We start from the raw sequence: 22,473 nt of genomic DNA, 5'->3' as shown, positions 1-22,473 counted from the left end.
TAGTAAGTATCTCCCTGTACATCATATAGTGCCCGTTATAACTTCAGGCAGTGGCGTATCTAGGGTGTGGCAGGTGTGGACAGGTGCCATGGGCGCCAGGTGAACAGGGGCGCCATTATGTGGTCGGGTGTGAATGTGCCAGGTCGGGCACTCATTGAATCTCATTCATTCAAATTCATAAATAATCTAGAGCACCCGCCATTAGAGAGGCTGTAGTGTGAGACCTAGTGCGGACCACACGAAAACGCATCCCCAAGGACCATGTCGCCATGGGCGCAGGTAGCTCTAGATACGCCACTGACTTCAGGTGAGTACCATTCGCTAGAAATGGTAATTGTACCTGTGTAGATGTCGCCACATACTATCACGGTGTACAACTGCTGGTTGAAAGCTCAGTGCACACACGCTACAGCACTTCCACCCCAAAGTTTGCATTTGAGCAAGAGACACGTCTGTAAAACCGGTTGAACGTAGTGTCTGACGACCAGTCGCCAACCTTAAGGTAACCCCCTCATCCCGTGCCCCGGAAGTCGCAGCCAGTGGAATGTGCTTCGAACGCTGAAGTGTCGATGTCTGCTGGTCCTAATACACGCCGCAGCCAATTTGTTATGGTATCGCGAGAAGCTGGCCTGAAGGGTTGCTGTGTTGTCAATAGGATCTGTGAACAATCCTCTCAGAGAGCGAGGGTCCGCGCAATATAGGATTCAATACATACCACTGGACAAAGAGGAGGCTCCTGTTGGAGATTCTTGAACAAAGACTGATGGCCGGTCACCTGAGGCTCTAGTCGACTTCCGTAAACCCTCAACTGTGAGTTCCCAGCCGAATAAGTGGCGTTTAATACCCTTCAAGGACAGCACACGTAGGTCTGCTGAACGGCCTGCGGTGGACGAGGCTAGAATCATGGCCAACTTGTTGGTGAGGAGGCGCAGGGGGAACGGGTTATTCGGTCCCATGGAAGAGGTACATGTGGTCACTGTTTCTACGGGCCAAGTACAAGGGGTGTTCAAGTCAAACCGGGACTTTTCGTTTTTCGCAAAAGTAAAATGAATTTACAGGCAAGAAATTACTTTTATTTTTCAACGTAATCTCCAGCTGCACTAGGGCACTTGTCTCAGCGTTTCACGAGGGCTTGGATGCCAGCGTAGAAATGCGTAGAAATCCTTACCGGCGCGTAGCAACCATGGTCGTTTAACGAGGGCTTCGATGCCAGCGTAGAAATCCTTACCGGCGCGTAGCAGCCATTATCGGACCGCATTCTTGACCCCGTCGTCGCAGCTGAAGTAGCGGCCCCCAAGGAAGGCATTCAGTGGCCCGAAGAGATGGAAATCGCTGGGGGCGAGGCCCGAACTGTAAGGGGGATGTGGCAGCAACTCCCAGCCAAGTTCCTGTAAGGTGCGTGTCGTGAGATGCGCGGTATGCGGGCGTGCATTGTCCTGTAGGAGGAGGACCCCTTTGGTGATGAGGCCCGGCCGCTTTTGCTTCAGCGCCTTATGCTCATCCCTGAGACCCTGGCAGTAATATGCACTATTGATGCACTGGGCACAAAATCAACATGAACAACGCCAGCCTTGTCCCCGAAAACCGTGGCCATGACCTTACCCGCGGATGGGGTGCTTCGGAACTTCTTGGGAGCTGGCTAGCCCCGATGCTTCCATTATTTTGATGAGCGTTTAGACTCAGGAGCGAAATGGTGCACCCACGTTTCATCGTACTGGATGATCCGGTCAAGGAACGGCTGTCCTTCAGTGTCGAAACGGTACCTTAGCTCTTGGGAGATTTCCAGTCTTCTCTGCCGGTCAAACACGGAGAGCTGACTCGGGAACCAACGGCCACTATAACTTTCCGAAACTGGAGATGTTCATGAATGATAGTGTTCAACGTTCCCACAGAAAGGTCCGTCTTTCGAGCCAGTTCGAGACATGTTATCCGTCGGTCCTTGAGGATCAGGTGCTCCACAAGTTGGATGTTCTCAGGAACTCTGACACTGGGTTCTGAGCCGCCCCGGCCGAGATCCTCCTGTACTGATGTACGGCCATCTTGGAACCGTTTGCACCACTGAAACGCTTTGCAGCGGTTAAGTGTATCGTGGCCATACTGAGCCTGTAGTCTCCTGAGAATTTCAGATGACTTTACGCCTTCATTCACGAGAAACTTCATGATAATTCGTTGTTCGATGTGCGCGCTCACATCGTTGTCGGCTATATTGTCCAGCACGTGTCTTCTGTTTTGCACAAACTTTGGACCACCACGTGGTGAACGCAGAGGCCTGTCACGTGCGACAATGACGAAAAAGAAGTAGCCCGAGCCATTTGTACACTCAGGAGACAGTCCCGGTTTGACTTGAACGCCCCTCGTAGATGAGTATCTGGGGCGAGGGGGGGCGAGATTGAAGTAGCCTGCATACGGCTGGACGTTCCCCCAGGGGATAACCCTCACAGCTTCCAATTGCCTGAGACAGGGCTGAGCAACAACAATTAATTGTTCCGTAGGCACGGTGTTGGTCCGAGTGGAGATGGGCGAGGAAATTTAGGACTTGGGGCAGAGGGGGAGAAAGGGGATTGACTGCCCGTTCATTGCTTCAGCCATCCCACTTTCGTCAGCAGGAGTCATACACAAGCCTTGTGCCCCTGCGCCATGAAGCTGCAATGATCCCCGAAGCTGCTCCTGAAAGGCCTGAACGAGTGCTTTTTGCTGGTTAGATTCCACACTGCCAGACGTAGAACCTGGTCTAAGAGGTGGTGGGCCGTACCCCTGGGGTTCCGCAGGGGATCCTGGATGGCTCTAGAACCCGAGGCTCCTGGCAAGCGAAGCGCAGGAGGAACAGGTACCAAGGCTGAGACGGCCAGATAGGGGCTAGCAGTGTGAGGGAGCACTTTGACTCGCACATCTTCCGTAGACAGCGATTCACCATGCTGAATGGAGGTAAGCCGTAGATACCCGGGCTTGACCAATGTTGGCTGCAAGTATCCACTCCTGTGACTCCCGGATCCAGTTTCCAACTGAAATAGTAACTGGATAGGCCTGGTAACCTGGTAATTGGATAGATCGGCAAACAGGTCAACCCTAATTGGCCCCCAAAGCCAGTTGATCCGTTGGGAGACGGACGGGTGTAGCTTCCAGCTGTTGCCGTCGAACCGGAACCGAGACACCTGAACCGCCACCACATTCAAAATTCCGGGAACGTGCTGCGCTTGCACCGCGAGCCCCTTGGCCAGGCACCAAGACTTGCAGCTCGAGGACGGTGCGGTTGAGGCGCATAGGACGAGTGCTCCCCATATGATTGATTGCTGTGAAAGCTGCCGTGTTGGAGGAGAATAAGGCCGAAGCTAAAGGTGAACAAGGTCGCGCCCGAAAGCCACGGTCATAACGATGGTCCCTGAAAGGGACACGACTCTCGATCCTGCTTTCCTTTCACTAGGAAGCAGCGAACAAATGTCCATTCGTGGAACCCAGTCCTCCCCATCCGATTTGTTTCGGTTTCGGTCTGTCTACCAACGTCATGATGACGTTTCTTGGGTAGAGGTTCATTGCTGAAGCTATTGCGCCAACCGTTAAGCGAAGGGTCTCTCATCAACTCCGACACCAACGTCACTCTTTCTACACTTCGGAGACGTTTCTCCTTTCGAGAATCTGGACAAAACACACTGTTTTTATTCCAGTGTAGATTTGCATCATTTGGTCGCGATATTTCTCTGTTCACGACGGAAGCTCTGCTCTACTTTTCCCTCGTCAGCCGTGCCGCCCACTTGCGTCGTTCCCGGCGCCCAATCCTCCTCCACTTTGCGATGTATATAGTGTCTACTTCATTATAGTGTCTATATAGTGCGAAGGATATAGTGTCTAGTTCATTTCTTTAGAAAAACACTGTCCTCGTTTTCTTAACATCTGATCTGACTTTTTAGAAAAGAGGTATACTTGTACAGTGAACCCTCGTTATTATGACCATGGTCGTTCCCGAAAATTTTGGTCATAATGCGGAATTGTCATATTAACGGGGGAGATTTGCGGAGGTTTCACTGCATTGTTCCCCAGGTGTATGGTCGTAAAGCGCGTATGTCAGATTATCGGGGGTCATATTAACGAGGGTTCACTGTAATGTGACTTGTAATGTAGCAGGCGGGGCGTCTTTCTGCCGCTTGCCTTATGTTGGCACTTTCACCTGTGTAATCCCCTGCTGTCACACAGTCGATTGGATCATCGGATGGACCATGTTCACTGCAGCTGCAGAATCGCGGAGAACCCGGCATGGCCGGCCGTTAGCAACTATTCTTTGCACGTACGGTTCTAACAGTTTTGCATCCTGCGTGGGCGCTACCATTGACATGTCATAACGTTAGCAAACGCAATTTTGTTTGGGCAATTAGCTGCAAAATGCCTCGGTTCGTTGCACACAAAACATACCTACTGCCTGTGTTTTGTGCTTTCTGGACTAATCTTTCTATTCTTCTCGAGTTTTGAGGCGGCTAACCCATTTGCGTAATCCCTTGCCGTCTCGTTGACCCGATTTCTCGCAATGCGCCTGCGTGGGAACCGATTCCACTTTCTCCGTTCCTTTCATTTCGTCACTGAACACTTCAGAGTTGACGTCCTGAAGATTTCGACGCGACGTGTGCTCCTCAGCAAGCTCTGCGGCCTTCTGGTCTCTGGAAGCCATTGGTAGAACTGCTCAAGGGCCACGTACTCTACAACTTTATCGTGGTTATACAAAAAACCTCCGCACTTTTGAGCCACTCTAACAAGTTTGCCTTGAGGCTGTATGCGAATTCGGAGTACGATTTGGCCGTTTACTTTTCGCTTGTGCGGAAGCGTTGCCGAAAGACTTCCGTAGAAAGACTTTTTTTTTTTTTTGCGGCTTTAGTTTTGTCGTAGTCCCCTGCGTCCTCTTTGCTAAGCCGGGCAATGGCGTCTGCGTCCTCGCATGGGAGCAAAGATGTTTGTGGAACCATGTTTCTCGATCGAATCAACCTTTTTTCAAGTTCTCTCGAAGTTGACGAGGAACAGGCCAATATCCTCTCCGATTTTGAGAGGCTGCAGGAGGTCTTTCACCTTTAGTCTGTCGTTGTCTCTGCCGCGGCTCGTGTCAGAAGCGGAGCTGTCTTTTTCGAGTCCCAGCTGCCAATTCTCACTTTTCCCTTTCGAGGCGTTCCCGTCTCGCCATTTTCCTCCTCCTATTTCTTCTCCAGGATTAACTCCCAACATTCTATGATTTCTTCACCATCAGAGCCCTGAATGAGCTCCATGATCTTGGGCTTCCGTTTCACGTGCCCTGCACTACCTGCCAATTCCTCGAGCAAAAGTGCGCAAATCTAATTCTCGTAACCTGTTGATATCCATGATTCTCCCCTGATTGTCAATTTCCCTTTAGGCCCTTTTAGGACTTTTTAGTAGCGCGTTAATACTTCAGCGCTTCCTACGGAGACACCTATCCTATTTTTGCCTACTGACTATACTCACAGTCTGGCTATAATTTGAGTGGAAAATACAGAAGACTCACCCATGCAAGAAGTTACGGCCCTGCGGAGCCCATCCCAGTGCTGCCAACCAGTTCTCGTAATGCGGGATCCATACGGTAGCGTAGCGGAGGTAGTCAGGCAGGGGCCCGTCTCCAACAACAGCAACAACAACAGAGATTTATTTACATGTTCGAGATTGCGAAGGGAACAGACAAGGAGCTGATGAAGCCCAGCGCTTTTATACAAACAGACCGGAAACTGACGTCACTTATACATAATGACAGTACCGTTCGTGCGTCAGGTCCGGTCAACTATATCACATAGGAAGAAGGCCACGGCTCTTTTGTTCGGCTGCCAAGGTCCGTCTACGGTCGGCGGGAAGAATGAGTGACGTATCCCTGTTCGTAGACATAATGCTCCAGAAATATAGGGTGTGTCCATGTATTCACACGAGCGACAACCTCACGGAATATTCTAGTGGAAGAAGAAGCGGAAACACTGCTTACAGAGCGGAAGTTCCGTCCCGTGTTTTGTTGAGCATTCACACGGTGCAGAATATCGGGAGTGGCGGACTCCGCGTTTAGCAGACGACACTTGGCAGACGACGCCGTCAGCGTGTTTTTCCTGTCATCTGCTACGGAATATCTTGTGGCTGTGTAGCAGGATATTCCCCACGGTTAGCAGTGTACGTGAAGACACGACGTTGAGCGCTCAGAATCACGTGACAGCAGAAAGCTATGGCACTTTTCGCATCTTCCGCTCCTGGGGGAATGTCGCTCGTACGAATACACGATGTCTGGACGATGGTGCCTTGGAGTATAGGCCAAGTCTGAGCTGCACGTGGCAACACAACCGCGTGGTTCGCTGAGTCGCAACACTACACACAACACTTGTTGAAACCCTTCAACCACGCGCGCAGCACCCTGCACAAACTTCTTGATTCCCCGCTTGGGCACAACACGTACCTTCACAAAGATTAAAAGCCGACGACGGTTCATGGACTGCGGAGCAGTGCCGCTGGCTTCCCGTACAAACCACTTTCACTTGTCTTCTACCTGAGGAAAGGTGCTCCTGTTTCCTGCGTTCGCTGGTTTCATCCCGTGGGGATCCCGCACGGGGATCTCTGCTTTACACGCACTACCTGTCCCATTTTCCCTAGTCGCAATCCACATGCAACGGTTTCCAAACGTAGCTTCCAAGTCCCTTTCACTCAATGGAACTCCACCCGCGTTCCTGCGACGGCGTGGCTATTCTGACCATCCACAACGGACACTCGCTTGGTCCGTGATCCCCAACGTGGCTTACGCTTTAAACGAATTCAACTAACAGCATGCCTACTATTATAACACAAGTACAAATACTTAAAGTATTACAGAAATATTAAACAAAGTGTTATCACTGCCCACCTCCGCATTCCGCCTTAGAACCGGGGAGAGGTCGGCCTCAATACCGACCCACTCTGGTAGATACGCGGCAGGTGGAAAAAAGAAATTCAACATCGGTGAGTCAGGGAGCGTGAAGTTAGCCAAGTAGACGACTTCCCCACCGGCTAAATAGCCTGCCCAGTAGCCGAACGTCCCGAGTGTCACTATGGTGTGGTTACATTGGACGAGCAGAGCCAAATCGTCGCCAGGAAATATTTCGTCCCCGTCTCCAGGGAAGTAGATGTCACCCAACGAAGCGTCGATGTTTTCTTTGCACCACGCGATATCGCTGCTGACCACAACGAATATCAACTCCTTGTAACGTGACCTAAAATAACCCGTGGCTCTCTGGAAGTAAGTCTTGTCTGCTACGACGCCCCTGTACCGTTCATGCATGACGCGTACGTAGTCGCCGCGTCTGACGTGGATTCCGACGAATACGGGCTGAGTTGTTCTATTTCCTCTGAGCCCTTGCAGTGTTTTCCAAGCCTTGTCTCTGATGTGTTCGTGGAACGTGAACTCCTTAACGATTTCTTCGCGAATGCTGTGGTAGAAGGTCCAGGAACAGGGGAAGCCTTGGAACCAGACATACGGGTCATGAATATGAGCATAATGCTCGTTCATTCTGTCTTCTAGCGTGTAAAATGTCCAGTTCATCGTCTGAAGTGCTTTCCGCTCAATGACTGGAAGTGTGATGCGGAAGTATCTGGTTAGGACTATGTGCATGTCAGGATGGACGTAAGCCAGCCGTTGGTTCACTTTAGCCAACGCGTAGAGGGCAGCATATCCACCCATCTGGTTTCCCAATCTCCCTCCGTTGTGTGTTGTCCAGGCACCTAAAGAGAGGATGCAGCGTTGTATGAAGGGCTGCCTTGTCTAGCTAGCGTGAGTTCGTCAGGAGAGAATCCCCGGAGGCAGCATTTTCATTGATTCGACTCTGATTTTAAGCTTTTCTTAAAGTACAAGGTACCGTAATTTCACGCGTATAAGCCGCACCGCAGATAAGCCGCAGGACCCGTTGTTAGCAACATTTTGAAAATTTTCTGATAGATAAGCCGCGGGCAATACCACGCGACTGATTTTTACGGGACACCAGTGGTGCAGATATAAAATTAATTCTGGGATCGGCGTGGTGCGTAACCAAGGAGGTCAGTTCTATAGCACAGTTGTAGTGTTCTATTAAGATGGGATTGTGCCGTTGTTGCGTGTGTGTTTCATGGATCGACGAGTCAGTGGCCTTCCAGAAGACACTGTCACCACTTTCGTTAAAGCTGCATGGGGTAACGTACCAGGAAGGTCAGTCTACTCGAATGTGAAGGCACCCCTGTTATGCATTGTTCGTGCATTGGCAGGGTGGTGCTGTTCCCGAGACACTGTTGGCCCTTTCGTTAAAACCGGGGCATGGGGAAAATACCCCGGAAAAATGCTCATCAGATAAGCCGCAGAGCGCAGGCCAAAGAAAAAATTTGCGCGTAAGCCGCGGCTAATACGCGCGAAATTACGGTAAACTTGAAACATGAATCAGGTAGCTTTTCTGATCAGGACAGTCATCACCTCTCACGGACATAAGGCTCGTTTTACCTTACATTCCTATAAAAGCCGCCAGGAGCGTATCGAGGTTGGTACTTAGGTTCCTAGTCCCCGTGTGAAAAAGTGCGACTGTCCATTTCGCGTTAATGGTCTTTCCCATTCAACCCTGGATCGAGTAGGAAACCACATGGGACGTCTCATCCTATCCGGTGAAACAATGCTATCTGCTCCGTGACTTCACTTACTATCTCTGTCTACATTTGAAGTGTGGTCTAGTGTTATCTCATATCGGTGTTGTACGATATCAGAGGGAGGGCATGAAGACACCCATGAGTATATGGTAAAGAAGGCACGCTCAAGACTCCTTCTGCCGTGCTTTTCATGCAACGAACACGAGGATATTCAAATTTCAATCCAGTTCCGTACCTTTGGCTACTGTGGCATCGCCCGGTCCTGGTGGCCATGTCGTGTCCTCGTAAGGGTCAACACCATGCAGGTCGAACGCTGGGGTAGTCAGGTTGTAAGCCATGTAAATTATGATTCCGACCGCTAGCAGATAGAGCAGGCAAAGTTTGCCAGACAGCATCTAAAAGAGACGTATTTGAGGAAGAATTTTAGGCAAAGGTTGCACTGAAACCTCCGCTCAGCAACGTCTAACTGTATGCTTACCCCGAACACTGGCTAGCTCGCACAAAGTCATCTGCCGCAGATACATCATTAATGATGATGATCATTAATGTAATGTATCATGAACATACCGTACTTACACACAACTGAAGGTGTTTTTGAGGAACTTGGTATAATCAAAGCGCACAATGTTTTCCCTTACATGTTACTTTGCGCATACAAATTTAGAAATGACACATACAAGAAGTTCCTCGAAACTCTATCAGAGATCCAACAAAACTGTTCTAGTGGTCTCATCTGCCTCCGTCCCCGGCAAAAGTCCCCTTTTGCCGTACAAACTGCGGCAGGCAAACACTCCGTTTCAATCTGCCATCTGTTCTCAACACATACTTAAACGATCAGAACGCAACAACAAACATACTAGACAAAATCTATCTTCGAACCTTCTTCGTCAATCATTAGTGCACTGATACGGTTAATTCTCTTCTTTATTATTTCACATTTAGTGTCAGCCACTAAAGGTTTTTAAGTACCTGCAAGTAGCACCATTCTATTGTGGTTTAGTATTGTACAAGGACGTTTGTGGGTTTTTAATTATTTCAAGTGTTGGTAGTTTGTTGAACAATGTCCGTATAAACACATGCTGCTGGTGCTGAAATTAGGGCGTTGGGGCCTTGCCAAGTTGCTTAAGCAACTTTTTTCCCTGCCGCCTTCCATGTACATAATAGCTCATGGTAAATAAATTTCAATTCAATTTCAATTCAGTGTCTGTTGGAGTCTCTATACATCAGTGTTGTACGTAGCGCCGTTATATATATATACTAGTAGCGGCGCTACCGTATCCGTTACTTGTTTCGGTAGCGGAGTAGAGATCGCGCGCCTTTTTTTAAATAGGTAGCGTAAGAAGTATTTCCGTTGCAAAATTGCGGCAGCGCAATCTTTGAGCGCTACCGCTACTTCCCGATCGCAGGTTCGCGACAGCTCGACTTCGATCTATCACGAAGCCTGCACTCTGCCTGCCGAAGACCGGGCACATAGCCCGAAAAGAGGGCACAGAGGTCGTTATCTTACAAAGAGGCTGTGCCCTCCACGTGTTCCCTATTTGGGATTAACCTTCTTGGTTGGTGTATGGTTGGAGTTGTCCGCAAACTGAGGTCACTCCTACTGCATTGTGGAGCCGTCCCGGCTAGCTGTAAGTCATGGAACCCTCATGCACCACATTGCAGCACATACGCTTAGGTGCTTGAGCGTTTCCATTTCCTGTCCGCTGCAATGGAGGGACCATGGCCTGCTACAGCACAAGCATCTTTGAGTATATGGAGGAGAAAGAAAACGGTAGCGTGGTGTTTAGATGTCTTTTATGCGCCTCGGTGGGAAAGCTTATCTGTGCGTCAAGGAAGTCCAATAGACGATTTCAGAAATTGCATGGATGGCCCACCAGAGAGCGCCGTGTTGCGAAAGCCCCGCTGCACCTTGGGATTTAGTTTTCATGAGTCAGAGAAAAGAAGAGCGCAAACGGTTTCGGTTTTCTCTCTCCTTCACCTCCCGCACCTTCGAGCAACAGGCAGACGAGCACGAATGTAAACCATTTCCCACGACGCATTGCGCGATGCGCGTGACTTGGGCGACGGAGGGCCCCCGTGCGGAGCACAAGGGCAATATCTGAAATCGCCTATTTGAAAAAGCACATCAAGGTATGTTCACTAACTTAAGCTCTAACTTAAGGTAAGCTCAGTTCTTTTTGTAACAACGCTGTAGACCTTTTTAGCTTTAAGCTTGTTTTGTGCTTTATTTGCTTTAGGGGAACAGAAAAAAGATATACGGGATATCTACCCAAGCGGCTTCAGTAAATCTGTAAGAGTGGTCTCGCAAATTACAGCCTTCGGGCGATCTACGTGATTTATTATTTTGAGATATGATTTTATTATTTTTTGTTTGTTTTTATTATTTCGAGACATTATTTTATTTTATTTTTTTGAGACGTTTGAAGTACGTCATCAACGATGTTGTTCGTTTCTCTCCTAAAAAGTAGCGCATGAAATATCGCGTTACTTTTTACGAGTAACGGTAGCTGTATTCCGCTACTTTTAGGAACGTGTAACGGTATCGGGGTTTCGTTACTTTTTGCTCAGGTAGCGCGTATCGGTATTGCGCTACCTTTTTCGAGTAGTAACAGTCTTATACAAAGAAAACAGGGAGTTAAAAATTACTTTAAGAGTGATAGTGCGATGCCTGTTAAAATACTCAGAAAGGTTTCAAGTTTCACTACAGTTAGGTTGCATTACACATCAGGTAAGCCCAAGCATAGTGTAGGTGGATTTGCCGAGGCAACAAGAGAAAAGTATAGCAGTATCCAGTACGGATCTGTGTGTGTGTTTTCCACCGAGGTATCTGTGACTTAGATACTTTCTAAAAGTAACTTCAACAACCCTGAATAGGAAATGCCCTTCCTGACGGAGTGCTCGTCGCTGGCACAGTTTTTCTTTTTTTCTTTTTCACGAAGCATCAGCCACGACGGCAGCTGTGGTTGAAGAGATCTCCAAAAATCCAGTGCCCACACTTTGCTGCCGACATGCTGTGAAGAGTGTGAGAAAGGTCACACATAACTTGAAAGCGACTGTAAATATGCAGTGTGGAATTACATCACCCGTAACGTTTTTTTCCTTGAACGCAATCTTCCATGGTTTTGAGAACAAATATGAGAATTGCCAGAAACACGTCTCCCCAAAACGTCGGGAACGTGGCAGCTCCCAGGTCGTGAGAGAGACCCAGGAAGAGCACACAAATAAAAAATTGAGGAAATATGATCTTCCTCGTCTCATGTTTTGACTCATGCCAGTTGTCAAAGGAAATGTATTCCGGGAACATGTCCCTGTCCGCACTTCCGTGTCCAGTCAACGCGATACGAGGAGAGCTTCGACTTGGCTGAGACCTACTAGATTATAGCGACCATGTCATAATCGGCAAACCCAATGAGGAGCACGATCCGCTGGGGGCGCTACTCATCGGCCCGCGAGATCTGCATCACGATTGGATAATGGGAATTTGAATTTTGAACACGCAGAAGCGGACGCACAATTACCGTAGCAGACGACAGCAACGCGCAGAAGCGGACGCGCGATTACCGTTGCAGACGACACCAACAGTTCCTATGAAAACGCGTAGAACGACGATGAAAATCAACTTCAAAAAGAAGCATCGCTCGTGGGACATCCATCCGCTTGTACAGAAATCCTGAGGTAAGCTAAAGTAGAGAGTACTGTAGAAATTGAGGAAGCAATAACCGTGCCGATGAGTAGCGCCACCGCTGGCCTCCAAATGCGGCGCTGGGAAGGGGTCCGTATGACGTGGTCGCCATAATGTAGTAGGTCGTGGTAGGGATAAAACTCGCCGGGACACGTACCATAGGCATATTCTGTTGTAGCGGAAGCTCTCGCTAATACCGTCATCTACAAGGTAGCAGGAACATAATCAGCGCACCGACGGATCAAACACACACATTATAGCCAACGCTCCAAAAACCAAACTTTACAAAATGGAGGGTAACGCAGTCACCGCGAGAAGGCCTACCAAGTACCGACCAAGGTATACCAACCTTGTACCAACTGCGAGCGGAGCAATGTGGATCAGATTCCATTTGCGTGCGCAAGAGAAGCTATAGGGAGCAGTCCTGGGACGGTTGTAATAACGCCGTTATGTGATTATCAAGTTCAACTCTTCTATTGTACGTTCCACAATGCTATTCCGTACAAAAGACACGGTTTCTATAGCGAGAGAGTATTAGAAAAAGAAAATTCATACGTTGTCTTCATTGGCAGATGGGAGATTTCCTCATTACGACACATCCATTCGCCATTTTGACACGAAACTTCACATAACGGCGTTGATCACAATCGTCGCGCATCGCGGAACAACGCGCACTGGTTATTCTTCCTGCGTTGCGTTGCCAGTGTATTTGAAACAATGAGCATTGAGTACAGGATATACAGGTCTGCTTCCGGCAGCCTATGAGACGCACGCCACGCTCTAAACACCAACGCCTTTAGAACCGCTTTAGCTTTCGTAAAATTGCTAATGTCAATTATAGTAGCAGACCCACTACTAGCAGACTACTATGGGTCTGCACGTGTTCTGTTCGGTATTTATACCCTTGTTCATTATTGAAATAAACAGCCAATTCCAACTCAACTGCACACACATACAACAAAAGAAAAGAAGAAAAATGAAACACTCCGAGTTCTCGGAAAAAAAAAAAAAAAACTCCGAAGAACGCCATCCGAATATGCCAAAAAGTAAAACCCGAAATCCCGGAGCCTTAAATATAATACATAAACTACAATACACAATAATGATACAAGAAATAAGACAGTATAATTGTACAACGTACAAGACACAATAATATTATACAGGGTGTTTGCTCTAACGTGTCCAGAAATTTTAGTTAAAGCGAGTGATAAAAGATCGAGAAACGAGCGCTACTTTTCAGCTACTTGACTAAGAAACAGGTGCTACTATCGCAGTACCTCAAGTTTCTTACTCGAGTAGCAGAAAAGTACCACTTGCTTTTCTTTTATCGCTCGCTTTAAGTATAATTTCTGGACACGTTAGAGCAAACACCCTGTATACATAGCGCGTAGAATATAGTAGTACTTAACTGTACAATATTCCCGCTAAGGCGCAAATCATGGCAGAGCGGGTATACGGTTCATCAAGTCCGAGATGGCTGCAGAACACTCAAAAGTATGACACTGAAGCTTTCCGAGTTTAAAATATGCGTACAAGAACAAGCAACAATTATACATGGACGCAAAAGGGAGCGACAGAGATATCGGGAAGTATGCGAGGGTTGAATAACAAGAGAGAGAGAGAGAGCTTCTTCCTCCCCCAACTGGGTACTACACCTCTTGTTGTCTGCTCAGTTCGGTTGAAAACAAAAACGAAATCGTAAGACATCCTATAGACGGCCTCCGATCAACTGGATTCGTTATCAAGCGTCATATTCGCTTCCTCGCAGACGACAGGCAATTCCCTTCATACTTCCTTACCGGTTTGCTGGATTTCTGCCAGTCTCTGGTTTCTTACAGTTATCTGTACCTGTCAGTACTGAAATTTTGCGATTTTAAATCGCTAGTTTGAGCCTCGTACCGTTCGCTTTGGGTTTTGTCTTTTGTTGCCTTTGTTTCTTGGGGTTTGCCTTCAAGCTCAGGGGCACGTTGCCGACGTCAAGAGATCAAGATTTGACTCGACATCACTGTCGAGAGTGGCATATCCATCAAAGCGTTCCAAGTGTACTAAAGGAAAAAAATTAATAAAAAAAGGTATCCCATAATGGGACATTTTGAGACTTGTGTACGTGTTTTTTTTTTCAGTCTCAGTCTTCATTATGGAGAACATTTAGTACTTTTTGTTTGTAAAAAACAAAAAACAAAAGAAGCAATCGGGATGAGGGAAATACTAGGCGAGACTGCCTAGGGGTACGAAGCCGATGAAATAAGGGGGACTAAGTTGCGTACTCCTGGGGGATATCATTGAACAGCTTAAAAAAAAAAGGTTAATGACTAAAAGACCAGCCTTAAGCAAAAGAGAACGCTTGCAAAGTGGCTCATATAGAAACAAGAGGGTTTCGTGCACCAACAATGTAGTCTGCGACATTCCTTTCGAGCGCGGAAAACGACATACGCATTTTGTAAACGGGAAGATGCATAAATATTAGGCTACGCGAGCATTCAGGAGCCTTAAAAAGTACCCAATGATACCCCATTTTGCGGTGCACAGTAGAGGATGCGACTGTTCTCCCGTTAACGTCAATTCAACATCAATTCAAGGGTGTAATTCCGTAGACGGCTGATGGCTTTTTCTAATTAGCCGGAGTGTTCAGAAGAGAAATAATGCACTGAAGTGAGAGAAGACCATATAGCGAATATTAAAAAAAACAAGAATTACAAGAATTTGTGGTCTCGAAGTTATTTTATATGCATCTGAACAACCCGATCTGATGCACTAGCTTGTAGCGCTGGAGAAACACTGGGGTGCTAAGCCTAACGGATTCGAAACTTGTCATCTTGCGAAAGGTAGGGGGGCTAAATCACCTCACTTTAGTGAGGTTAGGTTAAGTTGGGTTCTACAGATTTTGGGAGGGGGGGTCTGAGGGGGCGTTAGAGTCGTGATGACCGTACTTGGGCGCCAATAAAACATAATAATAATAATATAATAATAATATAATAATAATATAATAATAATATAATAATAATAATAATAATAATAATAATAATTATTATTATTATTATTATTATTATGTTGTATGTCAGAAAGCAGTAGGGAATGCGAAGAAGTGTATCATATATACTTGCTTTCGCTCTTCTGATCAAGGCTGATCAAGGATAAGTCAGTGTATCATACCTGCACAGTCTGCACATTTGTGCACAATTGGACGATTCTGCACAATCACAGCACATCCGATTGCCTCCGTACAGGTTTGGGGCAAAAGTTTACGGAACACGCGATAGCGACGTACGTACGGTTTCTTCGGTGGGGACACCCTATAGTGGCTGCCGGAAGCGGGTGAGTTCACTGTTTAGGAGGGGTGGAATGGTGCCCTCTTAGCGACACACAGTGATACAGTGATTTCCAGAGAAATTCACTGCTTGGGAGCGGGGGGGGGGGGGTATTCTTGGTGAAGATTCCGCTTACGGAACTTTTTCTTAGACACGGAGAGAATCGTGGCACAATGGTGACATACCTGCACAGCCTTCCCGGTTTATTTGTACATGTTATTACGTTAGAGCACAGTACATTAGAATACAGATTCATTATGAACGGCATTTCAACGTTAAGATGCATAATCACACGACCGACAAAGAAAAGAGACTAGCACCTTGTCTCACGAAGCTCAATGAACACCTTGCAACCAACGGTGAAAACCTTACAATACCTCGCTTGATTGAGCTGGGCGCAAATGGTTCCTGACGGTCCACATTGAGTTTGCGTGCCCGCAAGCGTTATTACTCGTATATGCGCGCAATATATTCACTGAATAGTCGCTTTCAAATGATTTTGGACAAATGCATAGTTCGATCATCTGCATGACTGTGGTCCTACAACCCAAGTTTGACAGTAGAGTATGTAATTTGCTGCGCCGGACTCACTACCAGAACGTGTTGGTGACCGAGCTGGGTGGGGTCACCTGAGACATTTCAGGGGGGGGGGGGTTGCAAAAATGCAGGGAGGGTGCACACCCCCGTGGGGGGAGGGTGTAGGGAAATCCCTGCAGTGATAGTTTCGGTGTCGCTTCGGTGTGCCCGGGGAAGAGGAAGCTACCGCTGCGTGTCGCTAACAGCGCACCCTTCCGCCCCTCCGAAACAGTGAACTCACCCGCTTCCGGCGGCCGCAAGGGCGCCGCACGAAAGAAAAAGTACGCTGCTCGCGTGTTCCGTAAACTTTTGTCCCAACCCGTACGTGTAACTGCACGTTATGCCATCTGATTCAGTTCCAATATTCACAGGTAGGGGGGGGGATATGTTTATTAAGAAAAAAAGAAAGGGCACAGGTAGGGCACGCTTCATAACACTGTGCCAAGAATCCTGGCTAGTGTTTTACAAAAAAAAAAAAAAAAAAAAATAGCTACCAAACAGTGAAATGCAAAGTAACAACAACTAAACTGTCAGTGTACTTGATGAGTACTTGAAGTACTTTGCCGAGTACTTTACATCAGTGATGGCCACTAACTAGCTCTACAGTAGTTTAACTATAACTACTAACTACTTCGCAATCGAGTAGTTTAACTAGTAGTTCAACTACTTTTCAGTGGAGGTAGTTAAAACTACTGCTTTAACTACATCTCTAACTACTTCACGTTGTTCATCAACACCAATCCCATTCTATAGCGTTCTTGGACACCTAAATATGAATCACAAGCAGCGATAAAAGTGAAGATTTAGTACACATGCACGGCACAATTGCTCTGCACTTCCCTTCTCATCAAACAAGTAGCTCGAGGTAAAAGTCGTAAGCACAATCGTGCCGTGAAGCTTGCGGCAAAACCGGAAGTAGTTGGCGCCTGCAGTAATCTAAGTACTGTAGTTAACTACTCGAAATAGTAGTTTAACTAGTAGTTGCCACTACAGGTTCTGCAAGTAGTTCATAACTACTTTTTAACTACAATCAGGTAGTTTATCTACTGACCATCACTGCTTTGCATGATGTACATTTACCATGGATACCTTACCGTGTTGCCTTCTGGAGAGCTCCGGAAGCGACTTCCCCGAGCGCCTTCTCACGATGCCTCCAGTGACATGACCAGCCATGTGCAATCTATTCGAACGGTCGCCCTTCCCAAACTGCACGTACCGACGTTTTCTGGGAAGTTGGAAGACTGGTAGGGCTTCTATAGAACCATTTCCGAGACACCATTCACGAGTGCCCAGGGCTGCCCGGAAGTTCAAATAGCTAAATAAATGAAGAAGAGCGTGGCCAGAGCCGCATTCACTTACACTCTATTTGACGAAACGAAATTGGTTCACACATTGGAGTACAGTAAACGATAACAATTTGTGCCTTATTTCATTGGTCTCTCAATGCGCAACACGACGAAGTCATGAGACGAAGACGAAGCCATAAGACGAAGTCTTCAGACCCGACGAAGTCAGCCACTCGTTCTGAACGCACCACTATATCCGCCATTTTTCTCAGACTCGGCTTGGCAATCTTTCGCGGGCACCTGCGAACAGAGTCGCAGTCACAGCATCCCGGCGATGCCGTTTATGCCAGCCCGATATTGTCATCAAAGAGAAATGTGTTCGCGGATTTTTTTTTCTGTGTTAAAGTCACTCTCCCCCGTTTTATACTGTCTCCCGACAGAAATGCCATCCCACGAACAGTCTGTCAAGTCCTGAACTGGAACGATGTGGCGAGCTGAAGCCCGAAGAACACTACTTTCGAGCGCCGTCGCGTTGTCGAAGCGACAACGAAGACATGATTCCGTGCGACACGAGCACTTTCCGTTTCGTTGTAGCCTTTGATGCACTGCAAACAAAAAAAAGTGCATTTAGTGCGATCGATTACTACTATGCCTGCACGAAACGATTAGTGCATAACAAAAGAAGATGCTCATCGTGAAATCGCACGCACTCATGCGAGCCTGGCTTGGTTTGGTTTGGTTTGGTTTGGTTCTAAGAAAAAATAAAAGAGAGAGATTTTGGCTTCACCAGTGTGAGGCCAGCAACTCACCTGCATCAGTTGCACCTCGCTTCTAGGAGTTCATTATGTGTGTGTGTGTGTGTGTGTGTGTGTGTGTTTCAAGTTCGAACTTGGTCTAGCTGAAGTGTGTCAAATAACGCAACGCGTACAGCTCCGTACGCGCCGTCAAGGTACTATCTGTCAGACTTTTATAGTAGATAGATATGAAATACACGTACATTTTGAGTGGCGAAAATCTGCAAAATACGGAATATCTTGCGTCAGGCGTGTAATTCAATAGAAGACGATGGTATCCAAGACCATCCGAAAGGCGACTCAAACGGCGAGGCTCTTGATTGGCGCAATGGTAGGCATCGTAACTCGTATTCATTGGGTCGCATGCCCAGCGTTACCACCGATCACCGTCACCACCACCTCAAACTTTTTTGACTCGCTGATTTTTTTACTTTCAAGTGTTTTCTGGAAGTAGCCGGCTCCCGTGTTTTATAGGAGCCACCATATCCATATTTTTCTTTCCTAACTCCAACTCCGTTATCTCAAACTATGGACTCTATAGTGGCGTTGACATCAATCCGACAAAACAGTATATCGTATCGACTTATCGCAGCAAATCATCTCCGACAGGGCCACATATCAACCAATCCCCCGGGTCGGGAAAGGTGCGAGGAAGAATCGATAACTCGATACGATACGCCTCTGTCGCATTCATGCGGCCGCGGCAAATGAGCAGCTATGTGGGCCTGCTACGGCCCTCATTGAAAAGAGACGTGTCCTCCAAGGAACTGCCCAGAAGGGCCTTTCCGACGGCTAGACGTAACGGCAAGCGCCGCGTCTCAGTGCACCCTCTCGACGTCACCAGTCGCGTTGTGACACCGCGCCGGATCTCATGCATGATGTGGCTCAGTAGAGGGGGTCACGGTATAGCAACGCACAAGTACAACAAAAGGTTTGCTTACAAAGGGAACGTCCTGTGCCATGGCCCAGTGACACGGGTTAGAATCCAGACAACGACTGTGCTGTATGGTTGTTTTCCATGGGTTTTCCTCCGACGCTTCGAGACGAATATCGGCACAGTACCCTTTGAAGTCTGCCCTGGACGCACGTCCAGTCCTTCGATAGACGTGACGTCGACCGCCTGAGCATGACCGGCTATGGCAAGCAGTTCCATGACCATCGCCATCACCACCTGCGCCACATCCATTTATCCGCATCGTCATTATCGTCGTTGCTCGCACTCGCGCGTTCCCACGACCCAAAAGGATCGCGTTCCATAACTACAGGTCTTCTGCGCTGACGGTTTCTTGGCGTCTCGATAACCACAGGAGGAGGGAGCTTTGGTAGCAGCAACCATGCAGATCTACGTTGTACTGCTGGTGACCTCATCCACTGTGTACTACGCCGTACTACTGTCCATCGAGGTTTGGGCAAACAACACATTTCCATTTTGTTTCCACCCCTCGAAATGCACGGACTACGATGGCGAGTTGGGCTACAGTATAAGCAAACAAGACGAACCCTGCGACGGCCTGTACGCTCACGTCTGTAAAAACTGGCCTTTCTTGTATCCGGGTTTTCAAGACCAGCGGCATCTCCTGTCTGTACGGTCCCGGTACACGCTCGTGGCGGAACTTGTCAAACAGCGAGACAGTACCGTATCTGTCCTGGATAGAATAGCTGTCGGCTTCCAGCAATGCGTCCAAGTCTACTCTAACAAGGAGCACAATGTGCGTACAGTCAACGACCTATTTGCCAAGTACCATTATGAGTGGCCGAGCTTGCAGCTGCGGAAGGACTTCGATTTTCTGGAATTCTTAGTGGGACTAACCTTGGATTACGGCATAGCGACCTTGTTCAGGCTGCTCGTGTTGCCGTACTTCCGCACGGACAAGAATTACGCGCTGGCCTTGTCGCGATCGAAAGGATTCCTTCAAGAGGACTACGAACCCGGATCAGACATCCGTCAAGTTAATATCGAGGCATGCATTACAGCGTTTAAGCCAGACTCGTACGTATCCGGTATGGACAAGAAGATAACGTCGTTCTGGGATAGTGTCACGTCGGCAAATCGCCTGAGCGATACGGAATACGAGGTGATCTACGTGAAGATAGCGGATTTCAAGAACGTCACTCCTACGATTGGATACGCTCATTGGGTAGACACCATCAACAACCATCTTCCTGACAAAGTCCGTGTATCTGGAAACGACGAAGTACTGGTCGATGGCGGTGTAGTGCCTTTGCTACGACACGTCATAATCCAATTCAAGGGCAAACTCGAGGACGTGATGCTAGCTGTTGGATTCAATTTGGTAACGAGACTCTCCGCAGCGTTCTCCCTCCCCGTATACCAGTGCATGGACGATAGGTTCAATACCAAAGACACAAGTTCGACACACAAGTTTGTAGAACCTGCGACTTTAAGTGCCGAGCATAGCACCTCTTGTCTCAACTTTATGGACACGCTCGCTCCGTTCGCCGTGGCGAGAACCCTGTACGACGACGTTCTTGACGGCAGATCTGTGAATATGACGCGGGACATAATGGGCAATGTTCGCAACGCAATACTAAAAACGTTTGACAAGATCCAAGACACTGCAACTCTGACGAGTGCCAAGGAACGCTTGGCAACACTCGTTGCCGTAGTAGGGTTGCCCTCTCGCCTCGCAGAGATGAGGACCATCGAAGATATGTATTCGTTTTTACCACCATTCAACAGGGCGTTCATAGAAGATTACCTCAAGGCGGGTCGCCTCAAGATGGACCGCATGAAAGAACTGCTGGCTGCGTCCGCCGATGCGACCAGGAGACAGGAAATCGAAGTGCACACTATTCAGCGAGAAAGCGAGTACTTGCTGGCTGCACACGTGCTGTATGTACCTGGCGTACTGCTACAAGCACCCTTCATCAGCCACGACCTTCCCCTATCTGTGGGCTATGGCGGTATTGGGCACGATGTCAGCGCCGCCACGATGAAGGCCTTCGATCCCATTGCGAGCTCAGTCACCAGCACGGGAGAGTACAAGCCACTGTACGACGAGGCTATAGAAACGCCACGCATCAAGGCCTATTACGAATGTCTGCATACGGAAATTGCCCTGGCCAAAGGTGGTAGCAAGGCGTTGGCCGGGGCTAAGTGGCGCCGAATATTCGCTGACAGTACAGGTTTATCGAGGACTGCGCTCGCCTTTAAAAGCCTCAAGAACAAAGGCAGTGGCTTGTTGGGCTACACGCCCGAGCAGCTATTATTTGTGAGCGCGGGTTTCAAGTTTTGCGGGGAAGACAGAACGCGCATATGGGATGGTGAATTGCCGCACGTACGGGCGACCCTCAGTGCTACCAACACCAAGATGTTCCACGAGGCCTTTCGCTGTAACGTATTGGCATCTAGAGGTTCGTGCAGCGATCCTTGGGCTCCTACCTGATTCAACTTAGTAATGAAGATTATTTTGAAAAGCGGTTCGTGTCACCTTGTGGTTCTTCTAACATTCAGTGACGTTGTCACATGGTACACACAATGTTTGCTACAGTAGCGAGTTACTAGTCCCCCCCACCCTCCTCGAGGTAGTTTCGTAGTTTCGGAAGTGGTGCCATATTCTTCCATACGTATGACGTCGCCGTTCTTCAAAACTTGCATGGGCAGAATGCTCCAGCGCTCCTGTTCGGACTACAAGAATGGTAGCCATATGTTGGCGATAACTTCGAAGAACGACCGTTGTGTAAAAGCGCTGTGGCACATCACACACTCTATTACACATCAGAGCACTCAAAACAAGAAGGCTCCGTAGTCACGGAGATAGAAACCGTTGAACAAAGTTCCGCGTGATGGTGAGGCGAGAAAAAAACAATTCCTATTGAATCTACGTGGCCTCGTATAGAATCACTTCCTGCCTTGATGTCGGGTTTCGGTATTCGCGGGGAGGATTTTCTCTGGAGCACATGAGGAACATCTTTGCGTTTATTAGCAAGACCTTCCTTTCCCATAACTGGACGAACTAGTACAGTTCCCCATGTACCCCATACCCGTCGGCCCTTCCATGAAGGATTACCGCCAGAACCCTCCGGCCACGACCCTCATGGGCCGTGCTCTGGCTCACGGACTGCTCGACTTCTCTGCTCTGAACACTCTCCCGAAAACCACGCACGCTCCACCGTGGGACAAACAGCCATCTCAAACCGTTAAATTATATATATATGTATATATATATATCTTGAAAAGTTGGAGTTGGATCGGACGGCTACGT

General features: G+C 48.1%; 2 protein-coding genes across 3 annotated transcripts; one reads left to right on the top strand and one right to left on the bottom strand.

The window, feature by feature from the left end:
• Positions 1-5,607: 5,607 nt before the first annotated feature.
• LOC135389832 (galactoside alpha-(1,2)-fucosyltransferase 2-like) lies at positions 5,608-13,863 on the bottom strand. Of its 2 annotated transcripts, none has more exons than XM_064619867.1 (3): positions 13,693-13,863; positions 8,837-8,996; positions 5,608-7,716 (listed from the first exon to the last, which is right to left on the bottom strand). In XM_064619867.1, the coding sequence occupies exons 2-3, from the start codon at positions 8,994-8,996 to the stop codon at positions 6,818-6,820; spliced, it is 1,059 nt and encodes a 352-aa protein (XP_064475937.1). In that variant the 5' UTR covers positions 13,693-13,863; the 3' UTR covers positions 5,608-6,817. The 2 variants fall into 2 exon arrangements, with proteins under 2 accessions (XP_064475937.1, XP_064475938.1); XM_064619868.1 differs by lacking the exon at positions 13,693-13,863 and adding an exon at positions 12,839-12,960.
• A 5,718-nt stretch (positions 13,864-19,581) lies between these two features.
• On the top strand, positions 19,582-21,654 carry LOC135387714 (endothelin-converting enzyme 1-like). The gene has a single exon (XM_064616812.1). The coding sequence runs from the start codon at positions 19,582-19,584 to the stop codon at positions 21,652-21,654; it is 2,073 nt and encodes a 690-aa protein (XP_064472882.1).
• The last annotated feature ends 819 nt before the right edge of the window (positions 21,655-22,473 follow it).

Source organism: Ornithodoros turicata, chromosome 3 (assembly GCF_037126465.1).
Source record: "Ornithodoros turicata isolate Travis chromosome 3, ASM3712646v1, whole genome shotgun sequence".
Classification (NCBI taxonomy): Eukaryota; Metazoa; Arthropoda; class Arachnida; order Ixodida; family Argasidae; genus Ornithodoros; species Ornithodoros turicata.
The sequence above is the reverse complement of the archived record's forward strand: the minus strand, read 5'-3'. Positions and strand labels throughout refer to the sequence as shown.